Source organism: Chiloscyllium plagiosum, chromosome 10 (genome assembly GCF_004010195.1).
Source record: "Chiloscyllium plagiosum isolate BGI_BamShark_2017 chromosome 10, ASM401019v2, whole genome shotgun sequence".
NCBI classification, from domain to species: domain Eukaryota; kingdom Metazoa; phylum Chordata; class Chondrichthyes; order Orectolobiformes; family Hemiscylliidae; genus Chiloscyllium; species Chiloscyllium plagiosum.
Genome location: NC_057719.1, coordinates 86,279,829 through 86,301,978, shown reverse-complemented (window position 1 = coordinate 86,301,978; position 22,150 = coordinate 86,279,829). Strand labels below are relative to the sequence as shown.

Below are 22,150 nucleotides of genomic sequence, written 5' to 3'. Positions count from 1 at the left end.
TGTGTTATCTGCTATGATTGAGTCTCTGACAAAGAAATGTGAAGACTTGGAGGCCCGCTCCAAGTGGAGAGTCCTCGCCCCACACAATTTATGGCCCAGCCATTACACGACTTGCTCAGACTTGAGGCTAAACCCGTGTTGGACAGGGCTCATCGCACTCTGCATACTATACTGAAAGAAAGCAAGTTATCTTGCCAATGGTCATCAACCAGTTTCAAGTGAGAAACCAGATTCTACGCCATGCTGAAGGTGATTCTCCCTTTGTATGGAAGAATAGTATACATTTTTCTGGATTTAACCCCGACTGTGGCTAAGCAGTATGTTACTATTAGGTGAAAGTGAGGACTGCAGATGCTGGAGATCAGAGTCAAGATTAGAGTGGTGCTGGAAAAACACAGCAGGTCAGGCAGCATCTGAGGAGCAGGAAAATCGACGTTTCGGGCAAAAGCCCTTCACCAGCCCTTCATCATTCCTGAAACGTCAATTTCCCTGCTCCTCGGATGCTGCCTGACCTGCTTTGCTTTTCCAGCACCAATCTACTCTTGACCCTGAGTATGTGGCTTTTGCCAAGGTAAAGAAGAAACTACATTCATGACCAAACGCTAAATTTGGCCTTCGTTATCCTACAATATTACATATTATTTTGCCCAGCAGCCAAGCTCATAGGTTTGATGACCCAGGTCAGGCTATGGACTTTGTGAATAAAAACCTTCAAAAGATTGCGGTTCCAGAGCCAGAATGATGGTTGGGCTTAACTAGGCCGATTAGACATTAGCTTTATGCTACCACGGACAAAGACTACACTTCCCACTGTGGAGATGAAGATGATTGGTATGCTGTATTTACGGACTTGGAATTGGTATTCTTCTTATATTTGACTTCATTCATCAAGAAGTACATGTTTTCTTACTCACGAATTTATTTTGTCGAAAGGTTGATCTGTTGGTACCAAAGAATGTAGAATGTAATTGTTTAACTGTATATAGTATGTATTTTTAATACATTTACATTTTTAGTCATTTTTGCTTTGTAGTTTTGGTACAGTTAACTTTTACATTCCCTGAAGCCGCCATGTAGCTCATGTGAGCTACAAAAGATGACAGGTTCTTTTTTTACTATGGAGCAAGAGAGCACGCACCAATCTAGAGGGTGTTTCTGCTGGGAGGGGGGAGAGGTTGGTGGGTGGGCGCAATGCTGCTATGGGAGGTGGTGGAGTTCGTTTTGTTATGATGGGAATAGGGAGGGAGGATGGCACATACCTCACTTTTACAAGGTTTATGTCTCTTTATCACTTATTGCATATTTGGGATTTTATGGGTGATTATTACATATGACACCGTTTAATGTTTCATCACCTTTGGTAGGCGGAGACATTAAATTTAGTAGTCTGAATTGCAAAGGCCTGAATAACCTGATTAAATGCAATAGGTTTTACATTATTCATGCTATCATAATGCCCTTATAATTTCTTTACAACAAACCAATTGAAAAGTATAGAGAGTCCCAAGTTGATACGTGGTTGGATTGGATGAGTGTATTTTTCCTCCTTTTCAAGCAGATCTAGAGGATTTCCAATCTTTTACAAAAATAGATTGTTTTCATCCATGCTAAAACTATCTCTGATTCTAATGGCGGATTTATTATTATTACTGGACAGAGATTTTAACATTGATGTAATCTTGGCTAATGTTTATGCTCTCAACTGGGCCAATGAAGCTTTTTTTCAGACAGTTCCTTTCAGTGTTACCAGATTTATCTTCACACCAGTTAATCTTGGGAGGAGATTTTAATTGTTGGCTGAATCCTCACTTAGACCATTCTTCATCTGTTCCAAGTGCCCAGTCCAAATTAAGACTTTTTTGAAGGAGTTTAATGTTGTGGATCCCCAGCAGTTCTTTAATCCCTCTGAAAAGGAATTTTTTTTTTGCGTGTCTACTACACTTTTACATGTATTGATTTCTTTTTGGTGGATGACAGACTGCTCATGTTCATTTCTGATTGCAAATATGATTCAATTGTTTTATCAGACCATGCATCTGTCTCTTTGAACGTTCGCTTTCAGAAGTTTCTTCATACATGCCCACCTTGGCATCTCAACACCCACTCTTAGAGGAAGATTTTGTTAATTTTGTCTCTCAAGGGATAGATTTTTTAAAAATAATTAACAAAATCCCAGACATTACAGCTTCCTTGCTGTGGGAAACCCTGAAATAATTTCGTCCGGGTGAAATAATTTCTTATGCAGCAAATATATTTCTTGCAAACATTTCTGCAAGTATCTATTTCTGCAAGTTTGCTCAAAAACTGCATGAATCCACGTAGGATTCTGTAAATCCCTTTTTAGATTAGAATCAGTCTGAACATTGGGGCACAGACAGCTTCACACAGGGCACCTCACATCTTCAGTGCATTATCTGGGCCAACATGGCACGTATTGTTAAAGTTCACTTAAGAATGTAACTTTAAGAAAGTTCTGGAATTTGCATATGAAAGAACTGAAACCAACGTGCCCATTCTAAACGATGAGAGACCTAACAAACAATTTATAATTTCAGTTACATCACACTTTTGCGATAAATTCTGTGTCCTACAATCTTATACTCTACAACCACCTGATGAAGGAGCAGCACTCTGAAAGTTAGTGCTTCCAAATTAACCTGTTGGACTATAACCTAGTACTGTGTGATTTTTAACTTGGTACACCCCAGTCCAACACAAGCACCTCCAAATCACAAAAGAAAAATTGACATGATTAGCACAACATCTGTCTCAATTAGACTCCCTTTATGCAAGCTCTACGTCTTCAGAAGTATATAAAGAATGCATATCCATACAGGCCATGTTATAATGTCCCAATACACCACTAAGCTTTTACTTCATTCTAGGTCTAAATTTTATGAACAAGGAGATGGAACATTGTTGGCACATCACTTGCGCCAGATGTCCTTATCTCAATTAATCCCACACATTAATGCTAATTCAGGTGTCATGTCAGACCCATTAGAAATCCACAAGACTTTTAAGGAATTTTACATTTCAGTTTATTCATCTGAATGTTCTTCTGCTACAGCAGATTTTGATAAGATTAACGTTCCTACTCTTGATCAAAATGTGGCAAAGGAATTGGAACAACCAATCACAACAATAGAACTTGAGGCTTTAGGGAAAATATTATTTCTTGGACCTAACTACTCTATACATCACCGCAGCAGGCCTCTGTCAGGACCAATAACGTGAGTTCTAGTTACTTCTACATTTATCGTTCCACAAGACAAGTTTGTCCTTTTGAGTCCACTGCTGTTTGCCATTGTACTTGAACCTTTGTCTGTTGCTCTATGGACTCATCCTGATTTCTCTGGCATCATTAGAAATGGTGTGGAGTTCAAGGTTGCCCTTGATGAAGATGACCTTTTGCTATTTGTCTCAAACTTACCTCTCTCCATTCCCACTGGACTTTCAGTTTTAGAATCTTTCAGGAAGATTTCTGTATAAATTGATGTTTAGCAAAAGTGAGATATTTGCTATCAATAAGCCTGCCAGGGAATGCCCACTAGATAACTTACCATTTAAAATTGCCAATTCTAGTTTTATTTATCTTGGTGTATACATGACAGATACACTAGGCAATTTGTACAGGAAAAGGTTTGAACCATTACTGGTACAAATTAAACTAGACTTCAAACGATGGTGTCCCCTTAATTTGTCTGTTGCTGCTAGAATTAATTCCATTAAAATGAATATTTTTCCACAATTTTCTTATTTATTTCAATACCAACTTTACTCCCTCTTTTCTTTTTCCATAAAGTTGATAGTCTCATTCTTGAATTTATTTGAGATAAAAAAAACTCCTAGGTTATGAAAACAGTTGTTACAGAGGCCTAAGATACTTGGTGGAATGAAGCTGCTGAATATTTTGTTTTATTATTGGGCAGCAAACATTAGAAATTTGAACTTTTGGCTCCAATATGAGAACCTTGATGCTCTCCGAATTTGATAGATTAGATTAGATTCCCTACAGTGTGGAAACAGGCCCTTTGGCACAACAAGCCCACACCGACCCTCTGAAGAGCAACCCACCCAGACCCATTTCCCTACATTTACCTCTGACTAATGCACCTAACACTACAGGCAACTTAGCATGGCCAATTCACCTAACCTGCACACCTTTGGACTGTGGGAGGAAAACAACGCAGACACGGGGAGAATGTGCAAACTCCACACAGAGAGTCGCCCAAGGCTGGAATCAAACCTGGGACCCTAGTGCTGTGAGGCAGCAATGCTAACCACTGAGCCACAGTGCCGCCCCACGGTGGACTGTTGGTTGACTATTGAGGCAAATTCCACCCATACTGTAACATAGTAGGCTTTATTGCATTCACCTCTCCTTTCTTCAATCTCTATTTACACAAGCAATGTAATTGTTTTATCCTGTCTTAAAACTTGGTTTCGATTTAACTGACACTTTGGCTTTCAGTCATTTTCTACTAAGGCACCGTTGGCGGCAAACAATATTTTTCCTCCATCTTTAGTGGACAGTTCCTTTTCTGGTTGGGCTAAGTCAGGAATAAAAACTGTGAAAAATATTGGTGGCATTTTTGCATCTTTTCAACAATTAGTTGATAGGTATTCAGTTCCTAAAAGCCACTCCAAGTTCACAGTTTTGTCCGTAGTTCATGTTTTTCCCACCCTTTCTCATGAATCTGATTTTTTTCATCTTTCTAGATTCGCTTTCTTCATTAAAGGGGGCTCTTTCAGCTATTTATCAAACATTCATAAAGTATGCTCAGATTCTCTTGATTCTGTTAAAGCTGTCTGGGGGGCAAATCTGGAAGAGGTAATTCCAGGTAATGTGTGGGATGAGATTTTACAAAGGGTGCACAGTATTATTCAATGCAAGATTCTACACTCTGCCCACTACACCAAAGCTCGACTTGCAAAAATATTTGAGGAGGTGTGTCCGTCCTGTGATCGGTGTCAACAAACACCAGCAAAGTATATGCTCTGGTTCTGGTTTTGCCCTTCTTTAAGTAGATACCAGACTGATATCTTTGACACCTTAGCTAAGGTATCTGGCGAAAATCTTACTCCTAATGCTATTGTCACTTTGTTTGGGGTGTCACCGTCTTTGCCTAATCTTTCTTCCTCTGCAAAATACATGATAGCATTCACTAGCCTATTGGCCAGAAGATTGATATTGTTAAAATGGAAATCCCTAATTCTGCCTACTCATACACACTGCATTAGAGTTGTGCTATACTTCCTTAAATTAGAAAAGATTATCCATATCTGGCTCCTTTTATAAAAATCTGGAACCCTTTCCTTTCATATGTTAAGGGTGTTGTCTTTTTAACTGTTCCAGACTGAGGTATCTTCTATTGTGGCAATTTTTTTCTTTTTTTTTTCTTTTGCTAATGCAGTCATCCTACTGCTGGTCGAATTTATTATTGTTTTTGTGCTTTGCATATGTTTATTTATTAGGGTTGTTTGTCATTTTTTATCTTTTTTGTAATTTGGGGGAAGTATATACCATGGGGAGGGTGGTTGGGGTTTTGTTTACTGTTGTTTATTGCTTCTGATTACACCTTGTTCTACTGTCATTTTTTGAAGAAAAATCAATAAAAATCAAAAAGAAGCAATGATACAGTGATGAATTCCTGCTCCGTCCCAAACAGCACATCATTGCTGCGACCTTTTCAACTTTGATAGCCAGCTTCCCATATATTTTCCTAAAATCATCCCAATATTTTTGTCTGAGGGATCCTTATCCCTTTTCTTCACTACAACAAAATTCTGCCCATATAGGCCACTTTTTCTTAGTAATGAATTGCCTTAGCTTCTTTTCCCATATGGGACAATCTTCTACTCTGGCGCCTTTCTCTGCCATTCTCAATTAACTAAAGGGTATAGGGGGTGGATCAGACTGAGGGTACGGCTTTCACTATGTTCCGGTCCTAATCCCACCAGGTCTCTGCCGACTTTTGGTGTTTTACCTTACCTATTCGACTAAGGATCCCACACACAAAGGAAACAGTCATTTGCCTGTTGGCTTTATCTTTCAAAGAACAGTTAAGTTTAGACCTTTCTATTCCCTTTGATTTACTTGAATCCCTAGCCTTCTCGTGGGGCAGCAGTCCTCTTAACAACCAGCTCAGGCAAAATCTCAAGGAATATTATGTTCCACAGACCTCGACTTCTTATCGAGGTCCTATCTGGGGTGCCAATTTGTTGCGCCTGCCACACAGTATGTTTTAACTCCTATATCTAGCAAAGAAACTGCAAGTCAACTCTTAATAATAAACAATTATTTAACACAGTTAATACTATAACAACAAAATACACTATAAACTAACAATTTACACTATAAATCTCGTCAACTATCTTGTGCTTTAACTTAACCCTCGATGATCATATACCACCACACTAGATGTTGACCTTGATCTACATGGCAATGAACATCTGGTCGTCTTCTCCCGGTGGTGCCAGGACTGTCTTCTCTTCACAGTTGTCGGTCTCAAGTTACTGCTCCTGAAGGTGGCGTTGCGGCTATTTTTATACTTAGTAGTTGTTGCAACCCTTTTGGGAGGGTCTTTGGTGTCCTCCAAGAGATCGATTGGGACTAGATCATCTTGACCAATTGGTCCCAATCAGACGTTGACATGTCGATGGCAGAATGGTCCATGGGCATCCATTCCTGGAGGTGTTGGGTGCACATAGGTCAGGTAGCTCTCTCCGAATAAGGATGTGAGGCGCCCCTGTGTCTGGTAAACAACTCAAGGTTCCAATTGTCCTGGGGATGGCATTCAGGTTGATTCTATTTAGTACAAATTCAAGCACACATTGTATTGTTTGCAGCTGCTGGGTTAATTATAAACTCTGTAGCTCCAGCCAGTCTGGATTCTGCAGTATGTTGATTAGCTTAGTCACTTTGGTCAAGGCTTGTCTCAGTTTCGCAGCATGCCTCATTTATTGTCCATTTTTCATAAATCCATCATTTGAGTGGCTACAGCATTGAAAAAGTCCCACAGATAGGCTTACAAGGAATGTAAAAGCTCATGGGATCCAGGGTAACTTGGCATGTTGGATGATTAGCAGGAGACAGATGGTAATGATAGAAGTCTATTTGTATGAAGCTTGATGCCCACTGGTCTACCACAGAGACCAGTTCTGGATCTCTCATTGATTGTATATAAATTATAGATGAGAATGTGGGGTTGATGATAAGTAAGTTTGCAGATGACACTAAGGTTAGTTGGGTATTTACAAGTGTGAAAGAAAGCCTTAGGTTACAAGAGGATATAGACAGATTGGGCAGATCACTGGCAGATGGAACTTAACCCTGATAAGTGTGAAGTGATGTAATTTAGAAGAACTAACATGACAAAGGAGTATTCAATGAATGGCAAGACATTCGGAAGCTCAGAGGAACTTGTGTTGCTTGTCCACCGATCCCTGAAGGCAGTAGGGCAAGCTAATAGGGGAGTTAAAGTATACAGGACACATGCCTTAACAGGCTCATGCCCGAAACGTCGATTCTCCTGCTCCTTGGATGCTGCCTGACCTGCTGCGCTTTTCCAGCAACACATTTTCAGCACATGCCTTAACAGTCGAGACATAGATTATAAGAGGGAGGTTATATTGGAACTGTACAGGACTTTTGTTAGACCACAGCTGGAGTTGTGTGTGCAGTTCTGGTCACCACGCTATTGAGAGGATTTGCTTTCATTGGAGGGAGTGCAGAGGAAACTCGTGAGGGTGTTACCTGGCGTGGAACATCACAGCTACAGGATAGCAGGATGGTCCTTGGGCATTAATTCCTGGAGGTGTTCCTGGAGGTTTGGAGGGTGAATCTGATTGTCATATATAAGTTAATGTGGGCCATGGACAGGGTTGAAGTGTCAAATGCAAGGGTGTATAATTTTAAGGTGAAAGACAAGTGGATTAGAGGGGACTTGAGCAGAATGTTTTTCACCCAGGTAGAGGTTGGGAATACACTGCCTGGGTGGGTAGTTGAGGTGGGAAAGCTTACAACTTTTAAAAATGTACTTAGATGAGCACTTGAAGTGTAGTAACAATCAAGGCTATAGGCCTAGAGCTGGAAAGTGTAGCTTTAGTGTATTTTTGGTGGTATAGACTCAATGGGCTGAAGGGCCTTTTTTGAAATGTACGATTCTATGAGTCATAGAACTAAAGTAAAAAAAGAATGGTAACAGTTGCAGGAAACTCACTAAGCATTTGTCCAGAGTGAGTGTAAATCCCAGAATACTTAATAGTTCTGTTTGAAAGTAAAACCATGAAGAACAACATTCAAACAAACTCATGGCTAAATAACAGAATCAAAATGGGGAACAGAGTACATAGTCTGATTGTTGAATTCAATCTTGGGTTCAGAAGGCTGTAAAGTGTCTAAATCAGAGAGCTCGTTACTCAAGCATGAGTTTGTTCACTGGAACAGTACAGTGAGGACCAAAATGTGGGCATGAGAGGAAAGTGCTGAATTAAAATAGCAAGCAGTAGAAACTTGGGGCTACGCTTGGATATAAATGAAGGTGTTCTGTGAATCAGCCACCCAATCTGTATTTGGTCTCCTAAATATAGAGGACACTGCATTGCTTAAAGTATTTTAAGTACAGAGGAACCTTGATTATCCTGCTTTCGATTATCCAAATATCAGATTATCCGGCAAGTTTGCAAGGACCTGATGCTTGGCTAAACTATGTTATCCGGCATTTGATTATCCAGAATTCAATTAACCAAATGAAATACTCCCCACCCATGTCCTTCAAATAATTGAGGTTCTTCTGTACAGAAGCACGAGCAAGACTAATTATTTTTTTTCTATCCCTGACAGTGCACTTGCAGAAGTAGTTGAGAGCAACAAGTTCAAGACAACTGGGGACATTGCATTCTACAGGTATACCTCTGTTGCTGGAGGCAATCGGTTCAGTAATCTGTTGAGTCTAATTAAGATTTTGAGCTGTTCAAGGCAACGGCTGTTTCTGATAGCAGTAGTTTTTAAACCACAACAAGCTGGTTATCCAAAGCATGTAAACAAACAATATACATCTTTAACTATGAGATTAATCAATTTCCAGTATGGAATGGACTCAGGATTGGTAAAATTAATTAAGATAGCATGTCACTATGATTCCTATAGATAATGTAGCTGGAGGAGGACTTGAACTCAACTTTCTGACTCAAGAGAGGGAAACTGGACTGCTCCTTCAGTTAAGGATTATCAGAAGTATAAACAAAGTTTATATTTGAGAAATTCAGAGAAACTGGAGAAACTCAGCAAGTCTGGCAGCATCTGTGACACGAGAAACATAGTTCATGCTTTGACTCCAGTATGACTTGTTTGGAAAAGACATGTTGATTTTCTTCAGTACATTCTGTTTTTATATTTGACTTTTATTTGATGAATATCAGTGTTACTGTAATAAACCCTTGTGCCTGCATCAAGTACGCACTGGTCAAGTGGAGTTGAATCTATAATCAGCACTGTGGAAAGCTGACATGTCTCTGGATAAATTCATAGTTTTTTTTCACTTATTTTCCCACCCCTTCAGGCGTCAGAAGAAATTGTTGCCAGGAAATTCTCCATATCATGCCTTACTGGATACTCTCCAACTCTCAAGCTGCAAAGCCACGCTACAGTTGCTCAATGAAGAGAATAAGGTTAATGTCAAAGTCGCAATGGTTTTGCTTTAATCTCTCATTGATCTCCAGTCCAATGATGCTTCAATGTTGCAAATGTTTTAAATGCGGAATAATAAACTTACTGGTGTTTATTTCAAAGTGACACAATGGTAGGATTTTTATGATTCTTTCATGAGATGTGGATGTTGCTAGCAAGACCAGAATTTGTGGCCCATCCTACTTACCCATGAACTGAATGGCTTATTTGGCTATTTGAGAGGACAGTTAGGAACCAGTCGTATTACTGTAGATCTGGAATCATATGTAAGCTAGATCAAATAAAGCGGGCAGATTTACATTCCTGAGGGACATTAGTGACAGAGTGGACTTTTTTACAACAATAAGTTGTAATTTCCCATGACTGAGACAAACTTTATGTTTCTGATTTGTTAATTGTTGATTTAATTTTTTAAGTCCTAAATTGCATTTAAATTAGGACTCTGATGAGGAGTAACCTCGACTCAACATTAACTTGCTTTCTGTCCATGTTTGCTGCCTGACCTGCTGTGATCTCCAGCATTTATTGTTTTCAGTACAGATTCCAGCATCTGCATTAATTTGCTCCTACATTGGGTTTTGGGGTAAATGTATTGAGCCAGGATTTGCAGTCTGATAAGGCTAGCACAGCAAATACTTGTATCGTGATATTCAGATAGTTGTCACAATTGCTGTTTTCGATTACATTCTTGTACATTTCCCCAGTCTTTGTAGCCTGCATGTCCTACTTCTCTCCCTTCCAGCAGAGACAGGGAAGTTCACGTAGGAGTGCCGAGTTCCTGTGAGTCTACCTGGTATAGCATCAGCAACTGGAGCTTTGCTCGTTTCAAGGGAGTCAATAGCTTTGCTAAACTGCTTTGCTGTGTGTTTCATATCCAGACCTGCCATGACAAGTGTTCTCCTCGGAGTAGTATTAAGATAGCATTCTCCCACCTCTCCAGCTGTTTACTGCAGTTGGTGATGACTTTGTTTTCTTTGCTTATAGACCTGATGTCTCTGATCATGCTCCTGATATATCCCGAGTCAAAGGACATCTTTAGATATTCTCGCTAAGTTGTAACCAGTAAATTCTAGCCACACAATGCTTGTGATTGCCGTAAACTCAAGCTATGTCTGTCTACTCCCATCCATTTTTCCACGGCTATGGTCTAAATCCCACTCAAGTTGAAATCTCCAGTAATTGGCTGCCAAATAGGTTGCAACATTAGATTTTAAGGACTGTCTTAAAACAAAAGCAATAGTGATGTTCAGGGATGAAATTCCAGAGCTTAGTGTCTCAGCTGTAGGCACAGTTACATGTAGTGGAGTGAATAAATTATCAATGCACAAGAGATCAGAATTGGAGGTGGGTAGAAATCCTTTAGCATTTTGTAAACTGTATTTGCCACCCATCTGCTCATATCCAAATTACTTATTGAAATGAGCCCAGATCCCTTGCACTTGTCTTTACTGATATCCTATAAATTAAATAAGCATCTACTTCCCATCATGCTTTTCTCTCCGAGCCTTACGATCCTATCAAAAGCTTCTGAAAATCTATATGAATAAATTCCACTGCATTCCTCTTGGACACAGTAGTTTCTTCAAAAATGACATAAGTTAACCGATCGTGGAGTCCCCTTTACAAATCCACGTGCTTTTACCTGGACCTTCTAAGCACTTTGATATGAATTTTTAAGGGGTAGTTTTCCAAATACGTACTGGTAAAGGCATCTGCAGCTAACACCGTTTCATGCCAAAAATGTTTGAATATATTGCCTGTAATTTTCCATTCATAGATTTTGGTTCATGAGAGGAAATGGGTCCAGAGTTAAAAGATGTGAAGTAATCTTTGAAAGGAAACTGTGGAGCAGAGGATAACAATGGGAGAATGCCCTGGCAGATGATAGACACTGTTGCAATGGATTAAATGCAAAAAGTACTGATGGTGTGAATAGGGGAAAGAATCATGTGAGAGGTGTTGGCACAGTGATTATGTCATTGGACTGATAATCTAGAGGCCCTTGCTAATGCTCTGAATCACCAGTCAATTTCTCACTATGATAGCTGGTGGAATTATATTAAATTAATAAATCTTGAATGAAATCTTAGTCTCAACGATGATGACCATGAAACTATTGTCAATTGTCATAAAACCCATCTATTCACTCATATCCTTTACAAATGGAAAGTTGCTGTCCTTACCTGAATTTCAGTGGCTGAGTGCTTAATGTTGCTGACTGACCTGTATGAAAAACATGACATAAAGGACCAATCAGATTCCAATGATAGTCGTAGAGTCATAGAGATGTACAGCATGGAAACAGACCCTGTGGTCCAACCAGTCCATGCCACTTCCTCTGGCAGCTCATTCCATACACGCACTACTCTCTGCATGAGGAAGTTGCCCCTTGTGTCCCTTTTAAATCTTTCCCCTCTCACCCTAAACCTATGCTTTCTAGTTCTGGATTCCCCCCACCCCAGAAAAAAAGACCTTGGCTATTTACCTTATCGACGCCCCTCATGATTTTATAAATTTTTATTAGGCCACCCCTCAGCCTCTGATGCTCCAGGGAAAATAACACCAGGCTATTCAGCCTCTCCCTTTAGCTTGATAACATTTGACATCAAGGACCAATTATGTCCAGAACAAAAAAAAATTCTCAGCTCATATAATTCTTCTTTCATGTGACTCCAAACAAGGAACAAAGTGGTTGACTCTTAACTGTCCTCTGAAAAGACCTAGCAAGCCACCCAGTTACACCAAACCTCCATGATGTCTAAAAGCAATTACAATTGAACAAAACACACAGCAATGAACTTGATGTGATAAATGACAACAGCACATCCAACTCTGTTGACCTTGCAGTGACCTTCTCACTGACAACTAAAGTATTTTGCCAAAACTGGGAAAACAGTCAAGCAATAAGTTGACTTACCATATCATATTTAAAAGATAATGTTCCAGACATGTGCTGTCGCACTGGTTTGCATGAGGGCGAGAGGTGGTGGCAAAGTTGTATACAGTTTGGAGGGAGTCATGTGGGAGTCCTCAACATTGCCAGTGTCATCAGAACAAAGTTAAGCAAGGAAATCTGCCCTCATCTGTCTTCACCACAGGATGGCAAGGGCATTGATTATACTGTGGTCTATCACAAAGAGTGACTTGATAGCTTCATTATTGATTAGGCCTCTTTTGAAATATTTATTCATGGATGTGGGCTTCACTAGTTGCATGAGCATTTGTTGCCCTGAGGAAGGTGATGGTGAACCTTAAGGTGTAGGGACATCTGCAGTGCTATTAGGAAGGGAATTCCAGGATCATGGTCAAGTAACTGAAGGAATAGCAATATAGTTCCAAGTGAGGACAGGATTTGATGAGAAGGAAAACTTACTGGTAGTGGTGTTTTCATCAATCAACTGCCAATGTCCTCTCAGGCAATAGAGGTTGCACATTTTGAAGCAGTTTTTGTGATTTGCTGCAGTGCATTTTGCCAATGGTACACAGTGCTGTAGTTGTCAGTTGTGGAGGAAGTGAATGCTTAAGGTGGTAGATGAAGTGCACTTAGTCAATGAGATGTAGACTGGTTGTGTACTGAGTGGACAATCCAGTCTGAAACATTATTGTCTCAATTGAAAGTTACTTCTGCAATATCACAATCCATTAATTAAATGAGCAAAGACGTCAGCATTAGAAACCAGAAGCCTTGTTAGATTTAAATTCTTTGTACATTATGCACAGTTAATATCTTCATTAAGAATTTATTTTGAATTGTAATGGCAGCGCTGGGTGATTAACGTTTTAAACATTTTTTTAGGTTTCACTCCTTTTGGAGATCTTTGCCCTTGAGGATCATGTAATCAGGATAAAAGTGAATGAGTTGAAGCCAATGAAGCTGAGATATGAAGTCCCTGATGTTATTGTTAACGAACCAGTCACACAAAGGTGAGATATCTGGTGCAACAAGCAAAATCTAGTTGGAAGGCTGTTATTTGTCAAAGTGCCTTTTACAATGAATTTATGTGCAGGCTAGACCTGACTCTCTCACGTGTTTCTAACATGATAATCTGGTGTCATATGGACCATGACCTGATATCAATCCATGTAGGAAGATGGTCATAGTTGTTGGATGTCAGTCATCTCTGCTCTAGGACATCTCGACAGAAGTTCCTCAGTGTATCCTAGGCCAAACCATCTTCAGCCGCTCCATCATGACCTTCCGTCCATCATAAGGTCAGAAGTGGGGATGTTTGCTGATGATTGCACTATTTGCAACTCCTGAGACACTGAATCAGTCCGTGTCCAAATGCAACAAGATCTGGACGGTATCTTGGGGTGACAAGTGGTAAGTAACATTCGTGCCACACCATGCATTAGTATTATATGATCCCATCTGATTTATTTGATTGTGTAATAGGACACATTCGGTCCCATCATTACTTAGATTACAAATTGCCAAATTGTATATCAGTAAATAGTGGCAAAGTAATTAGGTAATATTCAACCTTAACTTTCCTCTCAGAAAATGTCAAGTGTGAAATACTAAATCCCAGCATAAAATATGAGCCCGAGCACACATGAAGGTAAAAAATAAAAATACTTCTTTGTTACACTATGGAATGTATGAGGTGATAATAATAATGCAAGCTTTGTCAATCATGACAATACAGGACAATATGAATGAAAGGAGTTGGTTGAAGTCGTTCAGTGTTTGAAAATGTGGGTCCATGGATGCTAGATCAAATGTAAGATGGTTGGAACAGATGGCAGAAGAAATTTTTCACACAGAGAGTTGTGAGCTTATCAAATTCACTTTCAAGGTTATTGATTGAGATAGAAATTCAGCATCCAGGATTAGATTTGATTCAGTAAATGAAAATGACTTGATAGGATTTGAAATCTGGAATGGAATATGGAAACAGAAATGTGATTGTCTGGTTGTTCGTGTGGAAGGTAAGTGCTGACTTGAATGGGTTTGCCCTTCTATGGATTGAGTTAAGTGTACTTCTTTTAAGTCTTCTTCTCCTCAAGAGACATGGTACACTTAGAGATAGGTACACATCTAAAGTCTGATATGTGCTATTGTTTACTCAATAAAAGGACTTGCCAAAGCTATAGCGGATGAGGCAGTGTGAGGTTACTGGATGAAGTAATAATGGATAAAAGAGAAATTGTGAGAAAGACTGATGGCACTTCAATGAATAAACTACTAGCTTCAGATAAGATATTTCCAGGGATACTGAGGGAACTGAAGGGAATTAAAGCATTGCTGCCTCACAGCACCAGGGACCAGGGTTAGACTTCAGCCTCAGGCGACTGTATGTGTGAAGTTTACACGTTCTCACCGTGTTTGTGTGGGTTTCCTCCGGGTGCTCCGGTTTCCTCCCACAGTCCAAACATGTGCAGGTTAGGTGAATTGGCTACGCTAAATTGCCCATTGTGTTCAGGGATATAAAGGTTAGGTGCATTCGTCAGGGAAAATGTAGAGTAATAGGGGAAGGGAATGGGTCTGGGTGAGATACTTTTTGGAGGGCCGATGTGGACTTGTTGGGGCAAATAGCCTATCTCCACACTGTAGGGACTCTATGAATTCTGTGAATGAAGGTAGAAATTTCAGAGATGTTGCGTTAGATACTGGGGTGGTTCTAAGGACTGGAGGATTATAAATGAATGTAATAATAATAATTATATACCTTTGAGAATTAACAAAATGGGAAAGAATAAATGTCATGATTACAGACTAGTCATTTTAACATTGACCATGAGAAGTATTTTAAAAGCAATAATCCAAGAAAAAAATAAGACACTTAAGCAAGCAATAACTAAAAATAGAAAAAGAGCAAAAAGATTTATTAAAAGTTATGAAAAAAAACTGCTGGAGAAACTCAGCAGTCTGGAAACATCTGTGGAGAGAGAACAAGAGTTAATATTTCAAGTCTGATATGACATCTTCAGAACAGGCAAGGGTAAACTGCTTTTTGTTGAGATAATGGAGTGGGTAGCAAAGGCAGTTGAACTTGAAAAAGTCATAAGATGAAGTAACATGAATTAGTCTTATTTGGGCACGGTAGTGCTGAAATGGACCAGGATGTCCTCAGTCGAGATGTAAAAACCAGTTCTCTGCCTTTGGATAAAGTTGCTGAGGCACAGCATGTAAATGAGAAACAAAAGCAGGTCAAAGATAGATTCTTGAGAAACACCAGAGATAGTTAGCGAGGTTTGAGAAGATTTGTAGCTTAGGTTGATGTTCTGGACGTAAGTTTGCTTGCTGAGCTGCAAGGTTCATTTTCAGATGTTTCATTACCATACTAGGTAACATCATCAGTGAGCCTCCGGTGAAGCACTGGTGGTATGGCCCGCTTTTTGTTTATGTGTTTAGGTTTCCTTGGATAGGTGATGTCATTTCCTGTGATGATGTCATTTTCTGTTCTTTTTCTCAGGGGTTGGTAAGTGGGATCCAAGTCAATGTGTTTGTTGATAGACTTCTGGTTGGAGTGCCATGCTTCGAGGAATTTTTGTGCGTGTCTCTGTTTGGCTTGTCCTAGATGGATGTGTTGTCCCAGTGGAAGTAGTGTCCTCCCACATCTGTATGTAAAGATACCAGTATGGGTCATGTCTTTCTGTGGCTGGTTGATGTTCATGTATCCTGGTGGCTAGTTTTTTGCCTGTTTGTCCAATGTAGTGTTTGTTACAAGGTATTTTGTAAATTACATTAGTTTTGCCTTTTGTTTGTTTAGGGTCTTTCAAGTCCATTAGCTGCTGTTTTAGTGAGTTGGTGAGTTTGGGGGCTACCTTAGGTCTTGCCTTAAAGTCTTATTGAATTCTTTGAGGAGGTGACCAAGCATGTGGATGAGGGTAGAGCAGTGAATGTAGTATACATGGATTTTAATAAGGCATTTGATAAGGCTCCCCATGGTAGGCTTATGCGGAAAGTCAGGAGGCATGGGATAAAGGGAAATTTGGCCAGTTGGATAGAAAACTGGCTAACCGGTCAAAGTCAGAGAGTGGTGGTAGATGGTAAATATTCAGCCTGGAGCCCAGTTACAAGTGGAGTTCCGCAGGGATCAGTTCTGGGTCCTCTGCTGTTTGTAATTTTTATTAATGACTTAGATGAGGGAGCCGAAGGGTGGGTCAGTAAATTTGCAGATGATACAAAGATAGGTGGAGTTGTGGAGAGCTTGTAAGAAGGCCTATGGGGTATTAGCGTTCATTGGCAGGGGGATTTAATTCAAGAGTCGTGAAGTGATGTTGCAACTGTACAGTACTTTGGTTAGGCCACATTTGGAGTACTGTGTGCAGTTCTGGTCGCCTCACTTTAGGAAAGATGTGGAAGCTTTGGAGAGGGTGCAGAGAAGATTTAATAGGATGTTGCCTGGAATGGAGAATAGGTTGTATGAGGATAGGTTGAGAGTGCTAGGCCTTTTCTCATTGGAACAGCGAAGGATGAGGGGTGACTTGATAGAGGTTTATAAGATGATCAGAGGAATAGATAGAATAGACAGTCAGAGAGAACAGAATGTTACAAGGGAACATAAATTTAAGGTGAAGGGTGGAAGGTATAGGGGGGATGTCAGGGGTAGGTTCTTTGCCCCGAGAGTGAGGGGGGCATGGAATGCACTGCCTGTGGGAGTGGCAGAGTCAGAATCATTGGCGACCTTTAAGCGGCAATTGGATAGGTACATGGATGGGTGCTTAAGCTAGGACAAATGTTCGGCACAACATCGTGGGCCGAAGGGCCTGTTCTGTGCTGTATTGTTCTATATTCTATGCTCTACCATGATGCTAAGTGGTCTGAGTAGTGGTCATTTACAAAATACCTTGCAAGAACTGTAGCAAACATTACATTGGACAAACAGGCAGAAAACTCGTCACTAAGATAATGAATATCAACTAGCCACAAAAAGACATGACCCATTCTCATTTGTATCTTTACATACAGATGAGAAAGGACACCGCTTATATTGGGACAACACATCCATCATAGGACAAGCCAACAGAGACACGCACAAGAATTCCTAGAAGCATGGCACTCTCTCCGAAACTCAATCAACAAACATATTGACTTTTTAGATCCCATTTATCACCCCCTGAGAAAAAGAACTGGAAATTACATCACCAGTCCAAGGAAACCTAAACACATAAATAAAAAGTGGGCCGTACCACCTGTGCTTCACCAGAGGCTCACTAATGATGTTATCTAGTATGGTGATGAAGCGTCTGAAAACGAACCTTCCAGCTCAGCGAGCAAACTTACAACCAGAACCAGTGATAGTATCAAAGAGAGTAGGAAAAGAAGTCCTTGTATATGGTAAGCTGACTATAACTGGGTCGAGAGGATTTGAATTAGGGGAGTCCATGCTGGTGACAGTGAGGAAACGTTGGAAGAGGATAATGTGGTTGACCATTTCAGAATCTACAGACACAACAAAGAGAGGACGAGGATAACTTTGTCACGATCACATTGGATAGCATTCGTGATTTTGTTGAAGGTTTTTTGATATTGTTGTTACGACACAGAGACAGACAGCTGTACCAAATCAACCTTCTATCCTTGTATTCACAACACAGTAAAATTGAAATGTTCTAAGACCCTCAAAGTTGACCCCAGTGGTTTCTAACCAGATTTTGAGTAACCAACCCGAGACTCTGTGAATAATCTATTTTTGACAGCGGTTTGTAGTTTAAACAAAGATTGAGCAATTTATGAGTGATAGTCATTTCAGTGAGCAAAATTAAACAACACAGTAATCTAATTAATGTTTGTGATTTAACCTTTGTTTACAATTGTATTCACACAAAAGACAGTCTGACAAACAGACACAGTTAAGAGATAAATAATAGAAAACTGGATCGAAGGGTCTGTTTCCATGCTGTACATCTCTATGACTATGACTCTGTAAGTAGTTTATAATGCATTGTTCCACAGATATATACGATTGTTTCTTGTTTGGTTCTCTGAAGATGTCGATCAGGGCCACATTTTTAGTTCACTCAGAGGAAGTCAGCTTATACTTATCATGAGTTTCTGTTCTCTGAACTTCCAATAGCTGTTCATGGGAGGTGAGTCAGGGAACTTTCAAACCTTCACAGTGTTTCATTACAACCCATTCTTTCTGACAGAAAACACACTCAGGTTAACTTTCTCATGTGGTGTTGTCCATGTACATCTACCATCTGCTTGAACATGAGGCCTCTACCAGACTTGCTAGAACGAAGTCTGAGGTACTGACCTTGTTAATGCTGTCTTTTTAAGCATAGTGCTCTCCCCAGGTTTCAAATTATCTGTAGAACCTTTTGATCAAGAACCAATCTGCAATTAACTTCCATGCCTGGCCACACAAACAAAAATCAGCTTGTTTGGTCTTTCTTTTTCCATAAGATCCCGTCTAATGTCCAAGCGTCATTTTCAGCTTGTAGTTCTCAATTCTCAGCTCCAAACCAAAATCTATGAAAGAATAAAATAAAAATAATGAAAAAGCTGTGACGCTTCTGGTACTGTGGCATTTATTAATTTTGTGGTTGCTGTATTCATTTGACACCAGAAGTGACTGACATAAATTAAAGTGTACATGGAACTTTTAATCTCTCAAACCATTTTTTATCTGGGACTAAGTTGTCAGGTTGATCATAGTTTTTAAGAATTTGATTTGCTCATTTATCAGTTAAGTGTCACAACTGTGCTTCAGATCTGAGAGTAAATTTGAGTTGCACCGTGCATTTGTTATATTTTATTGTTTTATTGTTAGTGGAGTAAAGTGGAATATATGGTTGGAAAAACATATTTGCATTATAACATGATTTTAGTGTCTCATTTCTATTCCTGGCAGGTCAAGGATATACTGTGTTTAAATATATTGTGCAATTTGTACCTTTAAGGTAGCATGCCAGTATGAGTGCTTGCTGCCATTTCAATTCATTATGTATCTGTATATGCTATTGAATGTGAAAATATCTATTTTCCTTCTGACCATGTTATAAAATGGGAACTCTTTGTAAATATGGCACGCTATTTAGAGCATTTATTTTGTGTGTTTTCCAGACTGACTGTAGTGTGTAATGATGGGCTTTCTTTAACACTGGCTGCAGCTAATGGATGCACCCACGTACTGGTTATAGCAAAGCCATTTCGAATGGAAATTCAGAATCATGGTGAAGTATCCATGTGTGTGAATTCTCTTGGGTATTTATACTTTGAACATCTGCGTAAGAAGTCACAATCTGAAGTGTAAGTTTCCAGTGCTGTAATTCATTTCCTGTTATTTATATCCCAATCAATAGCCTAGAAATTTTCTGATCGTGATGGAATTTAGCCATATCAGCCAGTCAGGTCTGTTGCATCAATTAAATTATGGTTTATCTGTATCTTAACTCAACTTGCCCTTCTTAGCTAAGTCCTAAAACACCTGCCCAACAAAAATTATTTGCCACAATTTAATTTGAAATTTAAGAATATAAGAAATAGGAGCAGGAAAAGACTGGCTATTTGAACCTAGGCTTCCATGGCTTCGATTTTGGCTGATCTTAGAGACCAAAAACCTGTCTCTGTCAGCCTTAAATATATCCATTGATGATGCATCCACAATCCTGTTGAGATAGAGAATTTCAGCTTCACAACCAGTTGTTCCCTGATGCTGAAACAACCAGCTGGTATGCATTTTCCCAGCCAGGGGAGACAGTGCCTCAGAGTATGTCCTGTCAAGCCCTTTTTAATCATGAATATTTCAATGAGATTACTTCTCATTCTTTTAAACTGCAGAGAATATAGACCTTTCTGTCCCAAGACCAATGCGACCAACCTTCACTGTACTGCCTCAAATGCAAAAATAGCCTTCTTTATATTTGAGATCAAAATCGCACGCAACATTCCAAATGTGGTCTTAGTAAACTGGAGTAGCAAGACTTTACTTTTGTACTCCAATCCCCTGGCAAGAAAGGGCAAATCACCATTTGTTTTCCGAACTGCTTGCTGTGCCTCCATGCTTTTTTTTTGTGTTCCTTATATGAGTATAGCCAAGCCTATTTGAATATTAACATTTCCAAGTTTCACACTGTTTAAAAAAGTTTTGCTTTTCTGTCTTTACAAACAAAATGAATAACCTCACACTCCTCAATGTTTTACCCTATCTGTCACCTTGTTGACCACTCAGTTATCCTGTCTATCTCTTTTGCAGTGTCTTTATTTCCTCACAGCTTGTGTTCCCATGAAGATTTATATCATCAGCAAACTTGAATACTTTACTCTCTGTCTCGATGTCTAAATATTTTTAACCAACCTGTTTAAAGTTGTTAGAGTAGGTGGGACTTAAACACAACCCTAAACTTTGCAGAGGTAGAGATACTACTGCTGTGCCACAACAGCCTTTATCTCTTTACCAAAGTCATTAAGGTAGCTTGTAAACAGTTAAAACCCCAGAACTAATTTTTATGCCACTCCATTAGTCACATTTCTACTAACTTGAAATTGCCCCATTTATCCCTATTTTCCACTTCCTGACAATCCTTTAATCATGCGCACGTATTACCCAACTCAATGAGCCTTACCTTGTGCATTCATCTTTTGTGTGGCATTTTATTGCATTTCTTGTGGAAATCCAAATATGCCAATCTCCACCATGCTGTCACAATTTCCTGAATTTTTTTTGACTGAAGATCCTTTCTCATTGATGTCCATAATATCATCCTTTTCCTTTGTGACTTTTCAAACTGTTTTGTACCTTGGAATATTTATTTGCCAACCTTGCTTAACGTGTACATAGCTCTCAGTAGTAGTTAGAACTAAAGCATTTCCTGTAACTTTATTTGTGCCACCACATCATGGCTTTATGCTGATGCAGCACAAGTAAATAACTTCAGTACTTATTACAATTCCTTGAATGGACCTTACTTTATGATATATTAAAGATATTAAACTCTCTGTCCCTTCCAGTTCTCACTCAAATTACCTTTGCGCATATTGATATACAATCATATTGCCTCAACATTTATCTTTGGATATCTACATCTCTTTTCACCCATACACTCCTCTATTGCTAAAGTCTTTCTCCCATACTCTGACCAGCTTCGTTGGTTAAGTCTTGTGCGTATACAGTTTCCTTTCCTGTCACACCCTGGTTACCATATCCTATCGGTGCTTAATTATGAAACTCATCAGGGCACTAGATCCAATATGATTCAGGTGAAAGCTGTTGCGATATTATTGTTCCCCGTTTTCCAGTTCTGGTGCTGGTGACTCACGAATCAAAACCTATTTCTTCCACACCAGTCTTTGAGCTATGCATTCAATTCTTTGAACTTACTTAGAGTCATAGAGTCATAAAGATGTACAGCATGGAAACAGACCCTTCAGTCCAACCCGTCCATGCCGACCAGATATCCCAACCCAATTTAGTCCCACCTGCCAGCACCCGGCCCATATCCCTCCAAACCCTTCCTATTCATATACCCATCCAAATGCCTCTTAAATGTTGCAATTGTACC

The 22,150-nt window shown here is 39.6% G+C and overlaps 1 protein-coding gene across 3 annotated transcripts in view; it reads left to right on the top strand.

Annotated features, from left to right (window-relative positions):
* Positions 1-22,150, top strand: part of LOC122553854 (neutral alpha-glucosidase C-like) — a 110,657-nt gene that overhangs the window by 13,166 nt on the left and 75,341 nt on the right. For 2 of the 3 annotated variants that reach the window (XM_043698273.1, XM_043698272.1), the window contains 4 exons: positions 8,849-8,911; positions 9,567-9,675; positions 13,491-13,618; positions 19,713-19,898. In XM_043698273.1, coding sequence (XP_043554208.1) covers positions 8,849-8,911; positions 9,567-9,675; positions 13,491-13,618; positions 19,713-19,898 — 486 coding nt within the window. Of the gene's footprint in view, positions 1-8,848; positions 8,912-9,566; positions 9,676-13,490; positions 13,619-19,712; positions 19,899-22,150 lie in introns of those variants that run through there. The other variant, XM_043698274.1, reaches the window with a different exon arrangement.